A 21,684-nucleotide genomic window follows, 5' to 3' on the forward strand; every position below is an offset into this window, starting at 1 on the left:
TCTCAGGGTTGGACAGAAAGATGGAGGAGGACTTGGAGGAGGTAGTACTCCTTCTCCCTTCTCTCTCCTTCTTGTCTTCCTTTTTGTCAAACGAAGCCAGAATCCATGTGGACGGGAAAACTGGAGACATCTTGGTCGTCTTCTTCTGCTCAATCAATTCAGGGCTGGGAACTAATGGAGAAAAAGACTTCTTCTTCTTGCTCGTCTTTCTTCTCATCATCTTCTTCTACTCAGTCATTTCAGCGTCAGAGAGAACATTGGGGACATCTTCTTCTTCTTCTGTTTTATTTTAAACTGAGTCTCTGATCAGAACGATTTCACCTAAAGCCGTAGTAACGTAGTAACGTTGTCTGTAGTCAGTGTTTCTGGAACGAGACCCTGACAAGAAACAACAACAACAACAGACTCTTGTGTGTGAAGCTGATCTTCTAAAGAGAGAAGGTCGTGAACCAGAGTCTATCAGAACATCTGATGGGTCTGTTTATAGTCCAGCTTTGATGATGATGATGATGATGATGATGATGATGTTTACATGAAGACGTCCTTTTGATGATATTTCTCTCAGATATCTAGTTACCAAAACAGGAAGTTTTTAAGGTTTTAGTCTGGTTTCTGACTCTGGTCCTGACTCTGGTCTCAGCGTCCTACTGTCAGGACATGTGGACTGAGTCTGAGGAGGAGAGAAGAAGCTGGTGAAGACTGGCTGAGTGGTGTAGTAATAATAATTAATTAACAGAAATAAAACGAATGAAACTCACATAAATACAGTTAAAAACTTAAAACCAGGACAGGCTCTCTGATAAAAACAAAGCAGGAAAGACTTTCTGACTTTTACTCACTGATGAGTAGCAGAAGTATCTACTTGAGCTGATTAATCGTCAACGCCACAAGTTGAAGCCTTCATTAAAGGTTGAACCTCTTATTTACGGTTAAACTATTAATTGTTCCATAAATTAAATCTGGAGCTGTGGGATGAATTTACAAAAGAAGAGGAGAAGAAGAAGGAGGAGAAGGATGAGGAAGAGACTAGAGAGGATGAGGAGAAGGAGAAGAAGAAGATGGGTAAGGTGGAGTGGAAGGAAGAGGAGAACGAGAAAGATGAAGGTTGAAGACGGAGGAAGAAGAAGAAGAAGAGTGGAAGAGAGGATGAGACCAGAGAGGAATCTTCTCTCCACGTGTTGAGGGTTGTGTTCAGCCAGATATCTTCTTGTCGCCTGTTTACAGGGAGATGTTATTTCTCCGACCACAGGAGGAGGAGGAGGAGGAGGAGGAGGAGGAGGAATCCTCTCCGTGTCCCTCCCTCTGGTTTCTCTCTCCTGCAGGCTGTCATTTCTCAAATATTTGCTTTCCCTCTGACTCCTCTCTCCCATCGTTTCCATCTCTGTTTACCACGCGCACAAAAAAAAACACGACACAGCTCTGACTCCTGAACAGGAACGCTGCCACATTTCATTTAAAGTTCTGCTTTTCTTACAAAACACATGAAATATTCTGTCCGCTGCACAATTAATAACCAGGAGCTGTTATTTATAAATGTTGTAGAACGACAGGTTAATTATTCAGACGCCTCCTTCTGCTTTTAACATGTGAATCAACTGTTGACCAGAGATATTAGAACATGTGGTGCCTTCCTGCCTCTCTTCTATCTAATCATCGTGTTCTTCAGACTTTCTCAGACTTTAACTCACAGTTGTTTTCTGTCCCTTCAAAATAAAAGCTCAAAAGTAAGAATTAAACTACAGCGAGAGGCCTAGAGATCTAGAAGAATCAGACTTTGTGTTTCTGTCACGTGTTGTGCGACGTCTCTGACTCCGTTCGTCTCTTCCATCACAGGACTGCACTGTTTATGAGATGGAGGAGAAGATTCTGGAAGTGGTGAGTTCTCTGAATAGAAGCTGATAGAAAGCTCAGCTACGCAGCTGCTGGACACACTCGTTTCCTTTTTCCTGTGTGTGTCCAGTAATGCTTGTTCACTGTGTGTGTGTGTGTGTGTGTGTGTGTGTGTGTGTGTGTTGTTGTGGAGCTGCAGGTTTGTATATTCAGCTCAGGAGCATCCACTTCCTGCCTTAGATAACACTTCCTGTTGGTTCTCACGTGGTTCCCAGAAAACAGAACCGCGTGAAGCTCAGACACTTTCACTCTCTCGCTTCTAGTCTCACCTCCTGACCTCTGACAAGGCTCCGAATTATCACACACCGATCAGCCATAACATTATGACCACCTTCCGAATATCGTGCAGGTCTCCCTTGTGGTGACTCATCAGAGAATGGACATGTTCCTTCTGAGGGTGTCCTGTTGTTAGTGGGGGGGTCTTTGAGGGGAGGGGCCTCTGTGGATCATCCCTCAGATACTTGATCAGTTTGGGATCTAGTGAATTTGGAGGCCAGGTCAACACCTTGTACTGTTCTTCATGTTTTTGTGGCTGCTTCCTGCTGGGGGTGGCTGCTGCCATCAAGGAGTGTCATTGCTATGGGGTGGGGGTGCCTGGTCTGGTCTAGGTGGGTGCTACATGTCTAAGTAACATCCACACCAATGAATGCCAGGTCCAAAAGTTTCCCAGCAGAACACTGAACTGTCACAAGATGGTTTAAATGTTATTGTCTTCTCCTGTCAGTGGTCATAATGTTGTGGCTGATCGGTGTATATGTAATATTGGTGTATAAGTATAATATTTCAGTTTTATTTGTTGTTTTGAGTCATTTTTATGCAGAAATGTAAATAAAAACCTTTAGCAGGAGGTTTTCTCTGTGTTTCTGCTGCGTTCTTTTTTTCCTCTACCTTAACGAGCCTCCATCGTTCTTGGCGGCGGTTAGTTTGTGGTGCGATGAAACATTTCGTCTCATCTTTATGAAAGCAGTAAAACAACAGGAGGAACTCTGTGTCTAGTCAGTGTAGTGATAACACGAGGCTGAGTTCTGGTTGTGGAGGCCTCAGGCAAAACCAACACCTTTACTTTAGAGCGTTCACGTGATCACTGATGTCCTACAGTGTTTTCCTTTTCCACTGAAAGGTCAGAGGTCAGAGGTCAGAGGTCAGACAGATTTAGCTCGGCCACAGTGATTCAGCAGGATATCCACAGGACCACCAACAAGTTAAATAAACCAGTTCTACAGGAGCTGATGAACATATTGATGGATTTATAATCTAAAAGTCTCAAATCTAAGAACAGAGATGAGATATCTGCTTTAAAACTATAAATTTAAGTTTAAATTTAGCTTAAAACGGACGTCAGACTTGAGTTTGATCTCATTTTCATCTCATTTCAGTCCCGAGCTCTGAACGGCATCTGTGAGAAGACGGTCCAGGCGACCTCTGACCCCTCCAAGACGGAGCAGTCCTGTCTGGAGGAGGTTCACATCACCAACGTCAAGCCTGGGGAGGGACTGGTGAGCTCAGGAGATCACAAACACGACATAACTCACATGTTAGAGAGGAGAACTGGAGAAAAGAAAACACACAATCTAAGTCCTCCATGAGAACCAGAGACAGAGACAGATGTAGAGACAGACGTAGAGACACCAGGACTCACAGCTCAAACCACAGGAGGTGTGTTTATGTTTATGTAGAAAACCTTCTCTAACTCCTTTAATCCTCCAGGGGATCTACATCAAATCCACCTACGACGGACTTCACGTCATCACGGGGACAACGGAGAACGTGAGTGTGCTGCTGGTTCCTCGTCTCTGGTTCTCTAAGACTGAATAAAGACACTGATGGTGGTTCTCTGTCTGTCTCTCTGTCTCTCTGTCCTTCAGTCTCCTGCAGATCAAACCAAGAGGATTCACGCTGGAGATGAAGTCGTTCAGGTCAACAAACAAACTGTGGTGAGTCGACTGGTTCACATCTGGTTCACATCTGGTTCACATCTGGTTCACATCTGGTTTGATCTGGTTTAATCTGGTCTCTAGAGTCCAGGTGTGAACACTGATCTGGTGTCAGTCCACATCAGGAGGTGGTCTGGGACACATGTGACCTCCTTCCTTTCTATCTTCCTCCCTTCTTTCCTTCTTTTCCAACTTTCTTCCTTCCTCCCCGCCTTCTTTCTTTCCTTCCTTCCTCCTTCCTCCCTTTCTTCATTCTTTCATTCTTTTCTTCTTTTCTAACTTTCTTCCTTCCTTCACCCACCTTTCCTTTCCTTTCTACCTTCCTTCCCTCCATCGCTCTTTCTTTCCTTCCCTTCCTTCCTTCCTTCCTCCCCTCCTTCTTTATTTCCTTCCCTTCCTTCCTTCCTTCCTCCCCTCCTTCTTTATTTCCTTCCTTCCTTCATTCTTTCCTTCTTTTCTAACTTTCTTCCTTAGTTTCTTCCTTCCTTCCTCCCCTCATTCCTTCTTTCCTTTCTTCCTTCTTTACTTCCTTCCTTCCTACGATGCTTCTTTCCTTCTTTCATTTCCGTCCTTCCTCCCTCCTCTCCTTTTTCCTTCCTTCTTTCCTACCTACTTACCTTCCTTCCCTCCATCGCTCTTTCTTTCCTTCCTTCCTTCTCTAAAATAAATCAGATCTTATCATGTGAGAGTCTTTCCATCTTGTTCCAACATCTGGATCATGTCTCCAAGTCAACAACCAGCTGTTGATGGTTCTGATCCAGCGGTAGGTAGAGATCCATTAGAGACAGCAGCTGGTACAATATTCTACTGACCACATGATGGCGCTGCTGATTTACAGACACACAAACTGAGATCAGATCTCAAGAGCTGGCTGGGGACGCATGTGGAGACACATTTATATTAAGACCAGGTGGAGACACAGGGACTTAGAGATGGACCAGGTGTTGATGTTAATGACATAACAACAACTTCAAAGTGATGAAGTCTGGGGGGTTACGTTGCTCAGGTGTTCTGCTCTGTGATTGGTCCAGGTGGGCTGGCAGCTGAAGCACCTGGTGGAGAAGTTAAGGGCGGAGTCTGGAGGCGTCGTCCTGGTGGTGAAGAAGAGGCCGTCTGGAACTTCTGGCTTCGCTCCGGCTCCGCTGAAAAACCTGCGCTGGAGGCCGCCGCTAGTACAGGTACCGCTCACCGCCGCCGCCGCCGCCGCCACAGCCTCAGCAGAACCTTTAAACACTCGTCTTCATCGTTCTCTGTAATAATCTGTAGCTGCAGCAGTTTGTTTTCTCTAACATGAACATAAACAGAGGAAGAACAGCAGGTGAGAGCGTTCAGACGTCCTCCAGGTGTGACTGCATGTCACTGTAATCGCGTTCAGTCAGCCGTCCCCCGTGTCAATAAAGCTTTCCAGTCTGTCATCAGCTGCTTTGAGTTTCTCCTGATGCAGAATAAACCGGGAGCAGCCGCCCAGTCTGCTGCTCTGCTGCTCTGTGGAGGTGTGTGTCTGAACAATGGAGCCCTTCTTCTTCTTCCCTTTTCCTGAAAACTGAGCGACAGGAAAACAAACCAAAACATCAGCCCGGCCTCACAATGTGACAGTCGTACACTCAGACCTCACGTCATGGGCTGGTGTCTGCAGGATGTGTGTGTTGAGGGGAGATAGGCATCTTGAATGCACCCCTCCACCCTCCACCCCCCATCCCCCATCCCACCAAAGTCAGACGCTCTGCTGCTGATGATGATGAGCTCAGCCTCTAATCTGCTCCGTCATTCAGTTCAAAGGTTATCACAGCTCACGTCTCCTCTACAGGTTGAAAATGTGAACTGAATAAATCTTAAAAAGTTTCTTAGTTAATAGATTAAAGATTAAATTAGTAAAAACATCTGATTTTCTCTGTTTCACACGATTAGAGATGGAAAAACGTTTGGTTTTAAGGCGTCACCTCATGACGTCTGGGAGCTTTTAATTAAATTACTAATCAGATCATTTATAGTTTGATTGATAATTAAAATAGTCTGAGTCTGGGGTCCTAAAAATGAATAAAATGACCTGTTTGACTATTTTTAAAGCTTTACAAACTTAAATCTGAACCTAAACATTTTTACCCGACTTCTTTTTAACTATTTACTTTATGTTTTGTGAATTAATGAGCATTTATATAAAAGTATAAGATATAAAAACATTCAAAAACGGGTCAAATCTGACGGGAACGATGAGCTGAATATGAGCAGACTTGTCTCTAACACTGATCTCTAATCTCAGTGTTTATAGGACACAGGAGCTTTGGAGGAAACTCCTCTCAGGCTCAAACTGTTTGAGGACAAACACAGTTAAAAGAATCGTCGCCGCCGTCGTCTTCTCCGCCGCCGTTTGTCCCACGGCGTTGAATAAAAACCTCAAGAGTCGTTTTTCTTTTTCAGACGTGTCACGGAGCTCCGGGTCTCTACAGATCTCGACAGCCGGACGCTCCCGAGAAGAGAGGCAAGGCGGCCATCTTGGATCTGTACATCCCTCCTCCACCGGCGGCGCCGTACGTCCCACAGTGAGTCGCCCGCGGTTACATCTGATCATCCTAACCTTTATAACATCCCCCGCTCCTTCAGTTTTACCCAGAATGCTTTGCTCCTCACAGAGACGGGAACGTGGCCGTGCCCTCGGGTGTGAAAGTGCGCCCCAAGTCTCCAAACTCGTGTCTGGACGGGGACGTGCGGCGGCGCTTAACTGTTGCGGAGGACAACCGGACGTCTGCTGTGCCCCCGCCGGACGTCAGCCAGCCAATCCCAGTCCGCCTCAGACAGCGCTCGTCTACACGCTGTGAGTTCTCTGTTTTAACGGATGTATGCGCTCACTGGCCACTTCATTAGGTACACTAGTGCAGGTATTCTACCAGCTATACATAGATTCTAAGGTGCTGCTGTCTCCGTCCTGGTTGCAGGTAAACCTCGGCCCGTCTCCATGCCCGTGGAGTCGTGTTCGGCCGTGTCTGACTCGTCGTCCAGGCCCGGAGCTCATGGAAGGAAAGGTACAGTCTGTGCGTTATCAGTAGCGGCCGTCTGTCTGCCCTCGTTAAAAGTCGAGGACAAACTGCAGCGGGACGGACGGCGTGCTTTGAATTCTTACCTGGTCGATGATTAACTCTGAGAGCTCGGTTCAGTCTCACAGCACTTCACCTTGAAGAACAAACTCAGTGTGTGAGTCGTTAGTTTGTCCAAGATAAAAAGAAACGTTAATGTTGAATAAAGACACGTGAAGAGGTGGAGGACGGTCTCACAGGCCTCGCTCAGACACATTAAAATGTCTCTACCTACCTACCGCTGGATCAGAACCATCAACAGCTGCTTGTTGACTTGGAGACATGATCCAGATGTTGGAACAAGATGGAAAGACTCTCACATGTTAAGATCTGATTTATTTATGATGGTAGTTATTGTAGAGAAGGAAGGAAAGAAAGAAAGAGGAATGAAGGAAGGAAGGAAAGAAGGAAGGAAGGACAGAGGAATGAAGGAAGGAAGGAAAGAAGGAAGGAAGGACAGAGGAAGGAAGGAAGGAAGGAAAGAAGGATGAAGGAAGGAAGGAAAGAGGAAGGAAGGAAAGAAGGATGAAGGAAGGAAGGAAAGAGGAAGGAAGGAAGGAAGGAAAGAAGGAATGAAGGAAGGAAGGAAAGAGGAAGGAAGGAAGGAAGGAAAGAAGGATGAAGGATGGGAGGAAGAAAAGAAAGAGGGACAGAAGGAAGGAAAGGGATGGAAAGGGATGGGATGAGGAAGGAAGGAAAGAAGGAAGGAAGAAAAGAAGGATGAAGGAAGGAAAGAAGGATGAAGGAAGGAAAGAAGGATGAAGGAAGGAAGGAAGGATGAAGGAAGGAAGGAAGGAAGGAAGGCAATTTCACATTTTTTACATTTGAGTTTTTATGTTTTAGTTCCATAAAGCAGAGTTTCCATCTCACTCTTATTATTCTTAGATGTCTCTGTTAGTTATGAGTATTAAAGTATCAGGGAGAACTGAAGACGTGTTGGGACATGAGGACATTATAACCCACCGCTGCCGTCTGGTCTCCTGAACAGGGAAGGACGTCCTGCACCGGTATCTGAGCAACGAGCGGATCAGCACCATCACGGAGGAGGAGCCTAGTTTCCCTCTGCCGTACCGAGGACACCCCTCGGTCCGAGGCGTCGACCACATCAGAGGCAGCCAGTGCTTCATCAGCGCCGACCTGCACAACAGCGCCACCATCCCTTACCAGGAGGCGCCGTCCAAGAAGTCCGCCGCCGCCGCCGCCGCCGCCTCCTCCACCTCCTCCTCCTCTGCTGCTGTTTCTTCTCCTCCGGCTGTAACCAAACAGTCCACGTCGCTGCTCGGAGGCTGGCTGGCTCGTCTCAGGCTGCTGAGCCACTGAGGAGGCGCTTTTAGTTTTATTAGATAAGGTTTCGTATTCTCACCCTTGTCCTCAGGACGTCTGGAACGAACCAAAGAACGTATGAAAGAGACGGATCTGTCTAAAGATCCAACACCGCGACAAAGACGCGACAAAGATAAAGGTCAAAGAGCAGTTCAGTCATCTCGTAGAAATCTCAGAACTAAACGTTTGTAGTGCTGGATTCAAATCGATCTTCATTTGAAAGATCCAACATCGTTTGACAAAAGCTAGAAATGTTTCTCGCCTGAAAGCTGCATTTAAAAAGTATGACGACGGAGAAGAGCTGCTCAAAAGCAAAGACGCATGAACGATGAGAAACTAGAAGGAAAATGCTGATGGAGATACCACAACTCTCTGTTTATAGTTTTAATTCAAACCGACATACCTTTAAATTAACTGATATTCAATCAAATCGAACCGGGACCTTCTGAACTGGAATCTGATCCATTTAGGAAATCATTAACGACACCTGGTCCTACTGGTTTGCTTTAAAAATAAATAAAAATGCTGCTTCCAGTCACACAGTAATTTCAGGTAAAACTGGAAGGCGTTCCTCAGGGAACCGTCCTGGATCCCGTGAAGGTTAAAGTCCGACTGCTTTGGGTTCTTGTTCTCTGCCTTCACACTAACAGAATATTACGCAAGACCTTTGATGCTTACTTACGTAGAATATCACTGTAACAGAAACTGTAAACCACTCAGTCTTCTTCATCTTTACTAACAGTTTTTCCTTGATAAATGTCAGATAAACTTTTGTTGAACGCCACCGTAGAATAACCGACTACTATTCACGATGTTTGACGCAGTGAACGTGAGCTTCCAGCTTGACAACAGAGTTCATGTCAACACTGGCGCTGTAAATTTATCTTGGAGGTTTCTGAAGGTTCATCCTCATATCTATATGTGAGGCGTCTGAAAACCAATCAGACACAGACACGCTGTTCTTAAGCCAAAATGTTGTTTTATTTTCAGTGCACGATATTATTTTTCTTTCACCCCTGATACATCTGTCGTTATTTGGCGAATCTTCTCCGTCTCTGCCATCGCTCTGACGACAACGCGACGGAGAGAAAAACAAAAAGCTGAACTCATTTTCCTGTTTATAATTAAATTAAACTCTTAGACATTATTACTGAGTGACAGATCCCAGATGAGATGAACCGGGATCCGGTTGAAGACACAACAGAGTGTCTTCCGCCTAAAACATTTTGACATTTTGAAAAGACATTTCAGTTTACTGACGACTGCAACTCTAAAACCTTCATGTGTTCAAGGTGGAGGAATCTGAAAACTCTTCAAGACTTAATCCCACCGAAGAAGAAGACAATTAATCTGCTGAAGCTTCTTGTGCTGACTTCCTCCATCATATCTGTAATTAAGTCCTCAGAGCTCAATCACGGTAGTTTGAACTAGTCTCTAATAGGAGTTAACACACCTTACCACCACTTATCAACAAGTTTTTGTTTTTTAACCTGCTGAGCTTTCAAACTTCAGGAATAACAAGGACTCTTTTATTCCTCTTAAGAATTTACCTCGTTGTTTCTGATCATGGCGACGTGAATCTGCTGAAGATGGAGCTGGTTTTCATTTTTCAGGAGATTTTGGTTTCTCTTTGTGACAAGACGTTGATTCCAAAACCTTATTCGAGGTCTTGAGGTTTTACATTCCTCAGAGTATTTTTTTTTTTCTCAAGGAGCCATTCGTGCCTCACGTCTTTAGACTTTGTAAATAGTTTTATATTTTATAGTTTTCATCACTTTATCTGTTAAAGTGTGATTTTCTTTTGCAATTTTCTCATGTAAAGAACAGATTAAACAGAGTAGATATACTAAGAACTCAATACTAAATACTTTCTGAAGCTTTACTGTAATGTTTTATTTAGAAAATGAAATTCATACATAAACTTACAAAGTGCTTTATTAAAGGGAACATGGCGACTAAGAAGAGTAATAAAAGTTTATCAGCTAAAGTTCAGCATGAATTTTATGGCTAGCTTACATTTTTCAGTAAGCTGTTCTGAAGTTACTGCCAGTAAAAATATATATTTATCATAAAATATAAATTCATATTTCGGTTTAAACACTGCCCGACTCACTCCTGAACGCCATGCTGTCCTCTTTATTCATCACTTTAAATCTTAAACCTAGACTTTGAGTGTAGAACTTGCTCATGTAGCGCTCTCAAGTATTTAGTGTAATTCACAAAAGAAAGTCCTTTCTCTAGGCGTTCCTCAGGGCACCATCTTGGATCCTTTAAAGGTTAATATCTTAGGAGCTTCTGAAGTTTCCTCAAAGAACTTCTAACTTTTGTAAAGAGTGTTTCAGGTTCATGCTTAGTGCCTTTTTACTAACATACATTATGCAAGAGCTATTTTAGCTTGATTTAAATTTATCAGTTTAAAAATTTAAACCTAGACTTTGAGTTTATTCTGGAAACTTTATTCTGGATTTTTTTCAAATTGTGTGCAGTTACATGGATGCAGGTCTGCTGGACTGTTGCAAAAATGTCTGATGTAATTTAAAAAGCAGAGCTTGTTCCTTTAGCCCTCTTAAGTATTTTATGGTTTAACGTAATCTGCAAAAGAAAATGTTTTTTAAGGTGTTCCTCAGGGCACCATCTTGGATCTTGTGATGGTTAAACTCTGAGGAGATTCTTCAATGAACCTTTGACTTACGTAAAGAGTGTTACTGGTTGAAATTAGGTGCCGTTATACAAAAAACTAAATATGTAAGATTATTTTTTTTTTTTGCTTTTACAAGAGATTATAAGAGTGTAAAAAGAAAAAACAAACTCTGTTACGGTGTTCCTCAGGGCACTATCTTGGATCCTCCGATAGTTAAAATCTGAGGGGCTTCTTACGTTTACTCAAAGAACTTTTAACTTCTGTAAAGAGTGTTTCTGGTTCACGCTAGGTGCCTTTTTAACTACAAATATTATGCAAGAACTATTTTAGCTTGTAGAAGATATTATCAGAGTGTGGAAAATAAAATAAGTACTTTTGAAGGCGTACCTCAGGGCACCATCTTGGATCCTCTGATAGTTAATACCTGAGGAGCTTATTAAAAACTTTTCAACTTTTGTAAAGAGTGTTTCTGGTTCGTGTTACGTGCCTTTATACTAACAAACATTATGCAAGAGCTACTTTATCTTTTACAAGAGATTATAAGAGTGTACAGTGAATATATACACCGGAGTCAACCTTAGCCTGGAAAAGTGAGACTAACTTTTAGGAGGAAACATAAAAATTCTTCAGTTTACAAATTAAATAAATATTGAGTTAAATTATACAACGATGCTATATGACACACCATGGCTGAATTTAAAACACTCAGGGTTTTTTTGCTGCAACCACCTTTCTCGGTCTGGTGTAGCTTGTTGTGGCTAATGTTGGCAAACTTAAGAGATTCTTCTCAACTTCACTTCACAGTGTAGAGGATCCAGTAATACCCACATGTGACCACAGGGGGCGCTGTTTAACACAATGGGTCCAGTTTTAAGATGTAAATCGGTTCATAGTTCAGGGATTTCTGCTGTTAAGTGATTTTGCCAAACTTGACGTATCATAATATGAATCTGCTGTGTCCTGGTTTTGCAAGACTCACTTTGTTTTACTCATGAAAATCTGAGTTATCCCACAGCTCTGCGGTTTGTCTGTCCTGCTTTGTAACTTGTGTAAAAAAAATAAATAAAGTGCAATTTATTTTAAAAAGAGTGTATTGATCAGATGTTTTTCTCATAAAAGATTTAATTTTTAATTTAGGCCTCAGATAATGACTGTAAACTGTCTTTTAAAGGTGGGAACCCTTTAAGATCACTAGTCCTACAGCGCCATCAAGTGGACGCTGTCTATACTACACTTAGTTATAGATTCATTTGTCCGCATAAAAATTTATGACTCAGTTTGTCTCTCATGAATCAGCAAAGCTTCTTAAACTTGAGTCTAACAGTAAAGCCTTAAAGTCTAGAAACTAGAATGCATAGTTATGTGTGACGTGTGTTTTAGTCCCTGTTGTTTCTTCTCTTTCTTTCAGTCAATTCCCTGCTGAGGAACTGAAAATAAAGATGTCTTAATACTGAATTCTGCTGAGTTCAGACGACCCTAAATTTTGCAGTCTCACTTCTGCCATTCAATGATGCAGTGATGCCGACCCCCCTCCCCCCTCCACTGCCAAAAAAAAAAAACAACAGCACTCTGCACAAAATCAAACTTCTGCTTTAGTAAATTATCTTAAGTTCGTCTCTCAAGACGAACAAAGGGGAAGTTTCTGAGAAACAGACGAGAGCCGAGCAGCCGTGAACATGTGAAACAGGAAGGACGCTCAGGAGCCGGTGTGGTACGCATGTAAGTGTGAGTTCTGACTTTGTGGTCTGCTTCAGAGCTGATATATATATTCTCACAGGCAAGGCAGCCAAAGACTACAAGACCAGTTCCTTGTCGGCTGAGCGTCAGTCTGCAGGAAATCCACTGAACGGCTGGACGTCCAGGCTGCAGGTAAGACCTGAGTCAGAGCAACGACGCCGACGCTTGTTTCTGCAAAGATGTGGTGGCTGAGCTGCAAACGCTAAACGAATCTCCATTCTGTTGCATTTTCAGTTTGAGGCAGAAACACGTCAGATGTATTTTTAAATCTGCACAGGGTTTTTAGAATCTGCAGCAATGATTTGCATGATGCACAAACTTACAGAAAGAAGAGTTGTTGTGTTTCTTAGCAAAATAACGTTTTATTTAAAAATGCAAAGTGTCCTGATGTGAATCAAATGTGACGGTAAAGACTACTTAATCACATCAATCTGTCAAAACCAGACCAAACCAGAGATCATAAAGATGTTAATCAATGCCACTAACATATGCAGAGGTTGACATAGAGGCTTGTGGCTTTATAAAAATAAAAAAAATTAAATATAAAGGTTTCTGGGACGCAGGTGGACCCTGTGAGACTGTGGCCGGCTGAAAACGAGGTCAGAGCCACAGCCAAACCAGAGAACATGGGTGAAGGTACAAATGCCACCGCTGCACAAAGAGGAAGGCCACATCCATCTACTCATAAAGACATAAACATGATAAAATTAAAACCCACACATAAATGAAAACAACGTTGTGCATAATAATCAAACATATTGTGCATGATCAAAGCCTCTAGCAGTGTAAAAGTTTGTCTAAAAGCAAGGATGGTGCTTTAAAAAAAACATAAGAAACAAACATTTTAATCACTAAAAACTAAAATATGAAATTTTTGATAAAACTACAAGAAGTCAGTTGATACTATCCACAAGCCTTCTGTTGTTTTGGGATAATAATAGTTTAAATGTTGCGGTTCCCATGATGCTTCAGGGTGAAGGCAGCAGGACATACTGTGTGTTGCCATGACTCCAGCTACGCCTTGTTTTTGTTTACATGAAGGCAACATGACGCTATTGACCAATGCAGAATTAACTATTAGCAGTTCCTGTTTGTAATGAGTTCACTGACATTAGGGCGACCACAACGCTCTGACTGTGAGACTGAAGGAAACCTAAAAACAGGTTTATTCTCAGGCAGCTTCTGAATGAGAAGGATCTAAATGTATGTGTTTCATGACTGCGTCTTCTAATCTGACGGAGTTATGACTCAGACTGGAGGCACTGGAGACTGAATTAAGACTTGGTATGGTACGCTCTGCTTTCAGGGTCAGCTGCAGCCATGAGCCGGCGGCGGGTCTCGGTCAAGGAGCTGGGCGTGGTGGACTGTCAGGGCTGGCTGCTTCGGAGGAAGGAGGGTCGCAGCTTCCTGGGAAGCAAGTGGAAGAAATACTGGTTTGTCCTGAAGAAGAGTTCTCTGTACTGGTACGCCGACAAGATGGTAAGACCTGGTCCAGCCCACCATCTTGGTCTTTGACATTCATGGTTAGAAAGTCGGTTCAGATCGATTCATGTTTAGATGTTTCCATTAACATCCATCCTGGTTGATCTGGTCTCTAGAGTCCAGGTTAAACAGGTCCAGGTGTGAACACTGACCTGGTCTCTACTGTCCAGGTGTGAATACTGACCTGGTCTCTAGAATCCAGGTTAAACAGGTCCAGGTGTGAACACTGATCTGGTCTCTACTGTCCAGGTGTGAACACTGATCTGGTCTCTACAGTCCAGGTGTGAACACTGATCTGGTCTCTAGAGTCCAGGTTAAACAGGTCCAGATGTGAACACTGATCTGGTCTCTACTGTCCAGGTGTGAACACTGATCTGGTCTCTTGAGTCCAGGTTAAACAGGTCCAGGTGTGAACACTGATCTGGTCTCTTGAGTCCAGGTACAGGTCCATGTGTGAACACTGATCTGGTGTCAGTCCACATGTGGAGGTGGTCTGGGACACATGTGACCTCCTTCCTTTGGTAGTGTGAACACACAATGAGTCCTGGGTCACATTAAAGACCACCTACTCAACAGGGCTGATCTGAGGAAGAGGAGTTTAACTCATTCATTCAACCACTAGTAGAAATGATCACATGAATCAGTGATGTCTGTTCATTAGTAATTCATTAGAAATTCCTTCCTTCCTTCTCTAAAATAACAACCATCATAAATAAATCAGATCTTAACATGTGAGAGTCTTTCCATCTTGTTCCAACATCTGGATCATGTCTCTAAGTCAACAAGCAGCTGTTGATGGTTCTGGTCCAGCGGTAGGTAGAGATCCATTAGAGACAGCAGCTGGTACAATATTCTACTGACCACATTTAATTTGGTTAAACGCTGATATTTTAAGCGACAGACGGCGCCTCTCAGACCCGCGCTGAATAAGAGGAAGCTGCTCCTTTACTAGAAAAAACAAACGTATATAACTATAACTCTACAGAGTATACGACCACACTGATCTTTACAGAGATTACGACAACGCTCGGCGCAGTTAAAACACATAAGTGACTGTAAATGTTATTGCACGTGAACAGAAGGTGTCTGACAGACGTCCTGTGAGTTTATCTGGGCTGTATTTCGTTTTTATTGGTTGAATGTTTGGAGCTCGTTTCAGTAGTCAAAACGTATTAAAAGCTAAAGTATTACCAACCTAAATATGATAGATTGACACGACTATACAAGTGAGCATGTTAGCATATTAGCATTGGCTCTTATTAGCTCACAGTTGAGTTCAAGGTTGTGTTTTGATCCTGTTTTCTTCCTCCGATGAACGATACTCTACGAACCATCAACGTTTAGAGAGTTCAGACTCCAGGTGTGAACGGGGTTGAAACATCTTGGTGACACATGTTAAGACCAAACCGTCCGTCTTCTCTGGCTAGAATGTGGACGCTGTTGTCCTCAGAGGGGTGGACAGATGAACCCTACTCTGAAGCCTAATGAACAAGTCTGTAGAGACGTTTCAACCCCGTTCACACCTCGAGTCTGGAGCCTCTGGACATTAATGACTGAGGTGTAACTCTGAATATAAAAAGTCGCCCAGCTCATAGTTCACACACCAAACTAAATAAACAAAGATTAACAAAACCATGTGAAGGTTAGACTGAAACCAAAAGAGTGGAGGTTGTTTGTGGCACATTTTCAAGCGTCCACATACTTCTGACCATGCCAGCGTTATAAATCATTATTAAATGATGACGTCTTTATCATTTTAAATCAAATCAGTTCTTCTTTGTGTGCAGGACAAGGCCACAACCAGGGAGGCAAGATTAAAAAATATATACATATATATATAAAGTAAAAGGCTACTGAAAGACTACACATATATACAACTAACGCACATTCATAGAAAATATTTGTACAAAATACAAAAAGAATATAAAAAGATATCTATGTATTTACATTTTAGTGCAAAACATCTGGGTGTCAAACGGGTTTCATGTTTGCCTTGTTAATGATTATGTGACGGTTATGTGGAGTCACATCACATGCAGACAGGAAGTGGGTCGCGCTAAAGCCAACACCTCCAGTCCGACACAGTGAAGCGAACGCTTCCTGTGATGCAGAGTTTTCACAGATTACACAAAAAAAAAAAAAAACCCAGAGACATAAACGTTTCTTTCGATTTCTATTATTAAAAGTTACAGTAAGCATTTATTACCGAAATGACTTTTTGACTATACCTGTGAGCATGTTAGCATGGTAGCATATAGGATTAGTGTTGACTTTCAAGCTCTAACTCTAATATAGTAGATATTGATGTGATACGTTAGCATTTAGTTAAAATTGCCATTGTGTATAACTCAAGAAGTCTCAAAAATAAATAAATACATAAAAATAAAAATAAAAATAAAAATAATAATAAAGTCTTTAAGTTATACAGAGATTAATGGGCGGAGCTAGTTTGACTGACAGGCGGGCGTCCTCACAGGTTGCTAGCTGCTAATTCAAAAATGGTCAGAAAAGTAGAGCTCTAGTGGAGTCAGATCTTGCCAAGATGGCGACGGCCAGAGACGCCACACTGAGCTTCAAAACTTCACGTGGAGGCGTCACTAGGCTTCAGATGTAGCTCTCATGTTCTGGTTCTATGTTCTTGTACAATGACAATGAATACTTATCTCATCTTAAATACAACTATTATTAAAAGTTAGAAGAAGTATTTATCACCTAAATTACTTTTTGACTCTTATAATACTATACATGTGAACATGTTAGCATGTTAGCATAGCAGCATATAGCATTAGCATTGAGTTTGAACCTGTTTTCTTTGACTCTAATGTGGAGGACATGGTTATGATATGTTAGCATTTAGCTCAAATTGCCATTGTGTATATCTCAAGCAGCAAAAACAAAACCAAAATCTTTAAGTTATACAGAGATTAATGGGCGGGGCTAGTTTGACTGACAGGTGGGTGCCGCCCTCACAGGCTGCTAGCAGTCTACCTCGGCTCCACTCGAACTCACAGCTAATTCCAATATAGTCAGAAAAGTGGAAAGCTAGTGGAATCAGATGCTGCCAAGATGGCGACGGCCAGAGACGCCACACTGAGCTTCAAAAAACCTCAGGTGGAGACGTCATTAGGCTTTCAGACGTAGCTCTCTCGTTCTGGTTCTATGTTTTTGTACAATGACAGTAAAGGCTTATCTCATCTTAGATAAAACTATTATTGAAAGTTCAAATCCGTGTTCTCTGGCTCTAACATGGTGAACATGAAGATGATACGTTAGCATTTATCTCAAAGCGCCATTGTGTGTGAACCAAGCAGCTAACTCGAATGAACATACATAAAATCTTAAAGCAGTTAAACTAAACTGAGGGGCGGGCCGACATTGAGTCACAGCTTGCTAACCGGTTCCACTATTTAACCGTTTTTTAAGTTAGCTGGAGTCAACCGCTGCCAAGATGGCGAGGGGCCGGAGACGCCACACTGAGCTTCAGAACTCCAGGAAAACTTTTTCTAAACTAATTGTGATCAAGATGAGCAGGGGAGCTTGTGAATAAAGACAGAAACTTCAAAAGCCATTTGTGCTGACAGGAAGTTGGTCGCGCACCTCACACAGACACTCAGACACTTCCTGTCACAACCACTTTCCACAGATTACACAAAATAAACAAAACACCCCGAGACAGAGATAAACGCTTGATGTGATTTAAAGAGTCTCTGAGCCGCCGTGTCCGTTTCCGTTGCAGGCGGAGAAAGCCGAGGGATTCATCAACCTGTCCGGCTTCACCATCGAACAGGCCAAACAGTGCAAGAAGAAACAGTACGTAGCTGCACTGTAGCTGCTCTTTACTGAACCAAACCACACACGCCTCAGCCGGCAGTGGTCGCACATCAGTGTCACAGCGACCAGATTAAACACTGCACACACTTATTATTATTGATATGATATGTTTCAGTGCTATAACGGCCACTCATCCTCTGGTCGTGACCATCTTCGTGGCTGCAGAGAGCTTCACAGACATGAATAAGTGAGTTTTAAATATTTTAACTGATAATGAAGTGATGTATGGCGTGTGATGGATATTTCTGGTCCCCAGAGGATGAACTGAAGCGTTAAATCTAGCGCAGTCTTCAGGTACTTCAATCCAACGACCAAGAGACCTGAGAGATTCCTTCATTTTCTTTTATCTAATCCTCTGGGGACATGTGAACATGTTAGTTATTGAGTGTAACCTCGCTGAGATCTTCCTCTTCCTCTTCTGATCATCTGGTTTTGTGATGAGTCATTTGTGTGAATTGTGTAAAACTTTAATGTCAACGTCGTTTTTTTTTCAGGTGGATCAGTAAAATGACAGAAGCAGCCGAGCCGTGTGAACTCGTCAACAGAGAGGGTCAGCAAGACAATTCCTCTTCTTCCTCTTCTTCTTCTTCTTCTTGAAAAGCGGCAGTTCGTCCAGCTTCACTTCTCACTTCTACTTTCCAAAGTCTGGTGTTTCCCCCTCACTCATTCCTGTCCTTTTTGTTTCGTTTCCTTCCTCCGTTGTCTTCTAGCGATCCACTCGTCCTTCCCTCCTTCCTTCACGCTCTCTCCATTTACTCTCTTTCTTACAGACTGCTACAGCGAGGACAGCGATCAGGACGGAGACGAGTCCCCTTCGTTGGACTCCCAGCTGGACACGGCAGATTCTGAAAATGTAAATGCTCCCAAGAGATGTAGAGATAGTCCTGGATGATCCGTTCACACCTGGTATCTGAATGTGGGTGTAGCTAACCAGAGACAACATCCTCACGTGTCTCTTTCTCACAGATGGACGATCTCCAGTCGTCCCCCAGCTCCGCCGTCCTGTCCTTGTCGCCGACCTCCGAGGAACGAGGCAGGAGCACGTCTGTGGGCGGGACTTTGACCAGAAACAGGGGAAGAAGAAGAAAGAACAGTAAGTCAGAAGAAGGCAACAGCCGTCTGTCCTGGCTGGACCTCCCCAGGCCGAAGGAGACGCCACCGTCCACTGTCCCTGCGCTCCACGTGGAGGAGGAGGAGGAGGTCGACCACGGTAAACACCTGCAGCCACGCCTGGTTACCACAACTACCGCCGGTGCCGCTTTAACGTACCGACCTCTTCCCGTTCCCAGAGAAGCCACCGGATGAGATGGAGAGCCTCTACAAGGACCTGAAGGCGGCCAGCTTGTCTCCGATTGGACATACGCGACAGAAGGACTTCAGGGCGTCGTTCGTCCGACGGTGTAAGAACGACCAAGTCAACGAGAGGCTGCACCTGCTCCGGATCCTCAGGAGCACCTTAAAGGTAGGTCAGCGCCGAACCGGGCTGGATCACACCTGAAGGACGTTTCATCAAAGTCCTTAGCTTTAAAAGACACGTCTCCACTTCCTGTCACTGGTTAAACTGATGCTAGTATCCTGGGATGTGGGCGGCGCCATCTTGCAAGTTTGTCAATGTCAGATGTCAATCATCATGATGTCACATCCTGTTTTTATTGCGTCAAATAACTGAAACAAAACTTCTGTTTTGAAAAATATTATTTAGTCCCGCCCACTAACATGGAGGGGGTGGAGCTTATGATCTATACTGCAGCCTCCAGCCACCAGGGGGAGCTCCACTTTTGACGAGCTGTCATGGCGTCCACTTTATATACAGTCTGTGCCTCACATGACTATGGTCTGTTACTGACCAGATACTCACCTGTAACTAAAGGACTTTGTTTTGGTCCTGTTTTTTTTTTTCTTGAAGCATTTGAAGGATCTGACGGGCCAATCGAATCGTTTGGGGGCAGGGCTTTATGTGGCAATACGTCAGACTAATTTTAATCTTGATTAATCGATTATATTTTGATCGTAAAAATCCTGAAACTTGTTAGAAACGTTGCTGTTTTTATTAACTCAAGCAGCAGATCATCACATCATACTCCCATGGTCTTACAGAGCAGTAGTCAGTCATCATGATGTCACATCCTGTTTTTACTGCGTCAAACAACTAAACTACTGCTTTGAAAAAAATTATTTACTTTACTTCTATCGTTTTAGATTGGCTCAAGTCCCGCCCACTAACATGGAGGGGGTGGGGCTTAAAGTAACTATACTACAGCCAGCCACCAGGGGGAGCTCTACATCCTTTGGCTTTTCTTTTGAGGAGCAGTCATGGCGTCCATTTTTTATACAGTCTATGCCTGAAATTCACATCACGTTAGAACCTGTAATCAACTAGAACCTGTAATTGAAGGCAAATGGCACTTCAGAAGGCCTCTGGGGGCGGGGCTTAATGTGATGGACAGGAGAGTAACAGTAGTCGTACACGTCATCTGAGCACCATTTACAACGAAGTGTCTCTGATTGGTTGGAGGACCATCCAGTTGATGGTAGAGGTAATTTTTACTTTCTATCAGTTAGTACACGTCCTGTAGCTGAGTCTGGTTGAGGTAGGATTATTTTAATCGTAATTAATTGATTATATTTGTGAGATATGTCGTCACAGTTCCACAGTTATTAACTCAAGCAGCAGATCATCATATATGAGAAGCCGGAAACATTAACTGACTGATCTGTTTTTAGTGTTTGTATTTACAGTCAGGTATTTTAGTTTATAACAAAGCCTCTTTTAAATCTTAAATTAATAAGTGAAGCAGACAGATAAATGTAACGGTTCAGTTTGAAGGAGCATAAAGTTAAATTGTTTGGTCAAATCCCGTCTCTTCAGGCTAAAGAGTCGGAGCTGCTGGCGATGGATCAGATCCTCAACGACCCGAGTCTCTCAGCGCCCACATTCAGGACGTGGAAACTGTCCAACAGCGTCCTGCTGCAGGAGATCAGCAACAGACGGAACCAGGCAGCAGGGGGCGCCACCAACACCAACACCAACACCACCAGCACCAACACCAACACCAACACCACCAACGCCAACGCCATCAACGCCACCAACACAGACAACACAGACGCCACCGCCGCCAACACCACCGCCACCAACACGACGGACGCCACCACCGATGCCACAACGGAGCCCAACTGATAAACACTATTCTACAATAATGTTTTCAGGTCGATAGTCTGTTCACACTGAAACACAAACATGACTGAGCACGTTGGAGAAGGCTGTTCTTTCATCGTAAGGTTTTTTAGTTGAAGCTGATGAAGTCTACCTCCTTAAACCTGGATGAACAGCCTGTAAAAAGCCACATAATTGGAATTTACCAGTTTTAATTTAAAACCAAGAAACACCTCAGTTACAAGACGATTAAACTGGTTTAGAAACTGGTTCATATTTATGTTAAACTGCTCAAGTTACTGTTATAGTTTCACTACAACATCAGACCAGTAACGTTTAGATCGACCCAGTCTGGTTCTGTGTGGACGGAGGCCAACTAATCTCATTTCATTTATTCATCATAAAATGTGCACTTTTCTGAAAATGTAAATTTGTAATAAAACTGTTTTATTGGTTCTTAATGTTTAGTTGTATGACTCATTTATATACAAAACCTATAAAACACACTGGATGTTTTCCTCTAGTATCACTTTAATTGCACCATGGTAGATTTAAAAAAAATAAAATAAAATACTAAAATAAATCTCTTTACTGTTAAAGTAAACAGATTTCAACAAATTA

At 43.1% G+C, this 21,684-nt stretch overlaps 2 protein-coding genes across 3 annotated transcripts in view; both read left to right on the plus strand.

Moving 5' to 3' along the window:
* Window positions 1-12,444, plus strand: part of LOC311499468 (connector enhancer of kinase suppressor of ras 3-like) — a 30,905-nt gene extending 18,461 nt beyond the window's left edge. The window contains exons 5-13 of the mRNA XM_084560448.1: window positions 1,834-1,875; window positions 3,267-3,386; window positions 3,598-3,657; window positions 3,756-3,824; window positions 4,856-5,002; window positions 6,243-6,364; window positions 6,455-6,636; window positions 6,758-6,844; window positions 7,884-12,444. Of these exons, the coding sequence (XP_084416574.1) occupies window positions 1,834-1,875; window positions 3,267-3,386; window positions 3,598-3,657; window positions 3,756-3,824; window positions 4,856-5,002; window positions 6,243-6,364; window positions 6,455-6,636; window positions 6,758-6,844; window positions 7,884-8,215 (1,161 nt within the window). The 3' untranslated portion in view covers window positions 8,216-12,444. The remainder of the gene's footprint in view (window positions 1-1,833; window positions 1,876-3,266; window positions 3,387-3,597; window positions 3,658-3,755; window positions 3,825-4,855; window positions 5,003-6,242; window positions 6,365-6,454; window positions 6,637-6,757; window positions 6,845-7,883) is intronic.
* An 8-nt stretch (window positions 12,445-12,452) lies between these two features.
* ipcef1 (interaction protein for cytohesin exchange factors 1) lies at window positions 12,453-21,499 on the plus strand. 2 transcript variants are annotated; one of them, XM_084560450.1, is made up of 9 exons: window positions 12,453-12,728; window positions 13,903-14,075; window positions 17,815-17,888; window positions 18,025-18,096; window positions 18,404-18,459; window positions 18,680-18,762; window positions 18,876-19,119; window positions 19,199-19,371; window positions 20,779-21,499. In XM_084560450.1, the coding sequence occupies exons 2-9, from the start codon at window positions 13,917-13,919 to the stop codon at window positions 21,085-21,087; spliced, it is 1,170 nt and encodes a 389-aa protein (XP_084416576.1). In that variant the 5' UTR covers window positions 12,453-12,728; window positions 13,903-13,916; the 3' UTR covers window positions 21,088-21,499. The 2 variants fall into 2 exon arrangements, with proteins under 2 accessions (XP_084416576.1, XP_084416577.1); XM_084560451.1 differs by lacking the exon at window positions 12,453-12,728 and having other exon boundaries at window positions 13,556-14,075.
* The last annotated feature ends 185 nt before the right edge of the window (window positions 21,500-21,684 follow it).

The sequence above is a fragment of the Chelon labrosus genome, assembly GCF_963514085.1.
Source record: "Chelon labrosus genome assembly, chromosome: 14".
NCBI classification, from domain to species: Eukaryota; Metazoa; Chordata; class Actinopteri; order Mugiliformes; family Mugilidae; genus Chelon; species Chelon labrosus.

Excerpts from the sequence above, each read along its gene's own strand:
- ipcef1 (XM_084560450.1), top strand. The coding sequence starts at position 13,917 with ATGAGCCGGCGGCGGGTCTCGGTCAAGGAGCTGGGCGTGGTGGACTGT. Across the intron at positions 18,460-18,679 it reads TGAACTCGTCAACAGAGAGG|ACTGCTACAGCGAGGACAGC; the intron begins GTCAGCAAGACA and ends TCTTTCTTACAG. Across the intron at positions 18,763-18,875 it reads ACACGGCAGATTCTGAAAAT|ATGGACGATCTCCAGTCGTC; the intron begins GTAAATGCTCCC and ends TCTTTCTCACAG.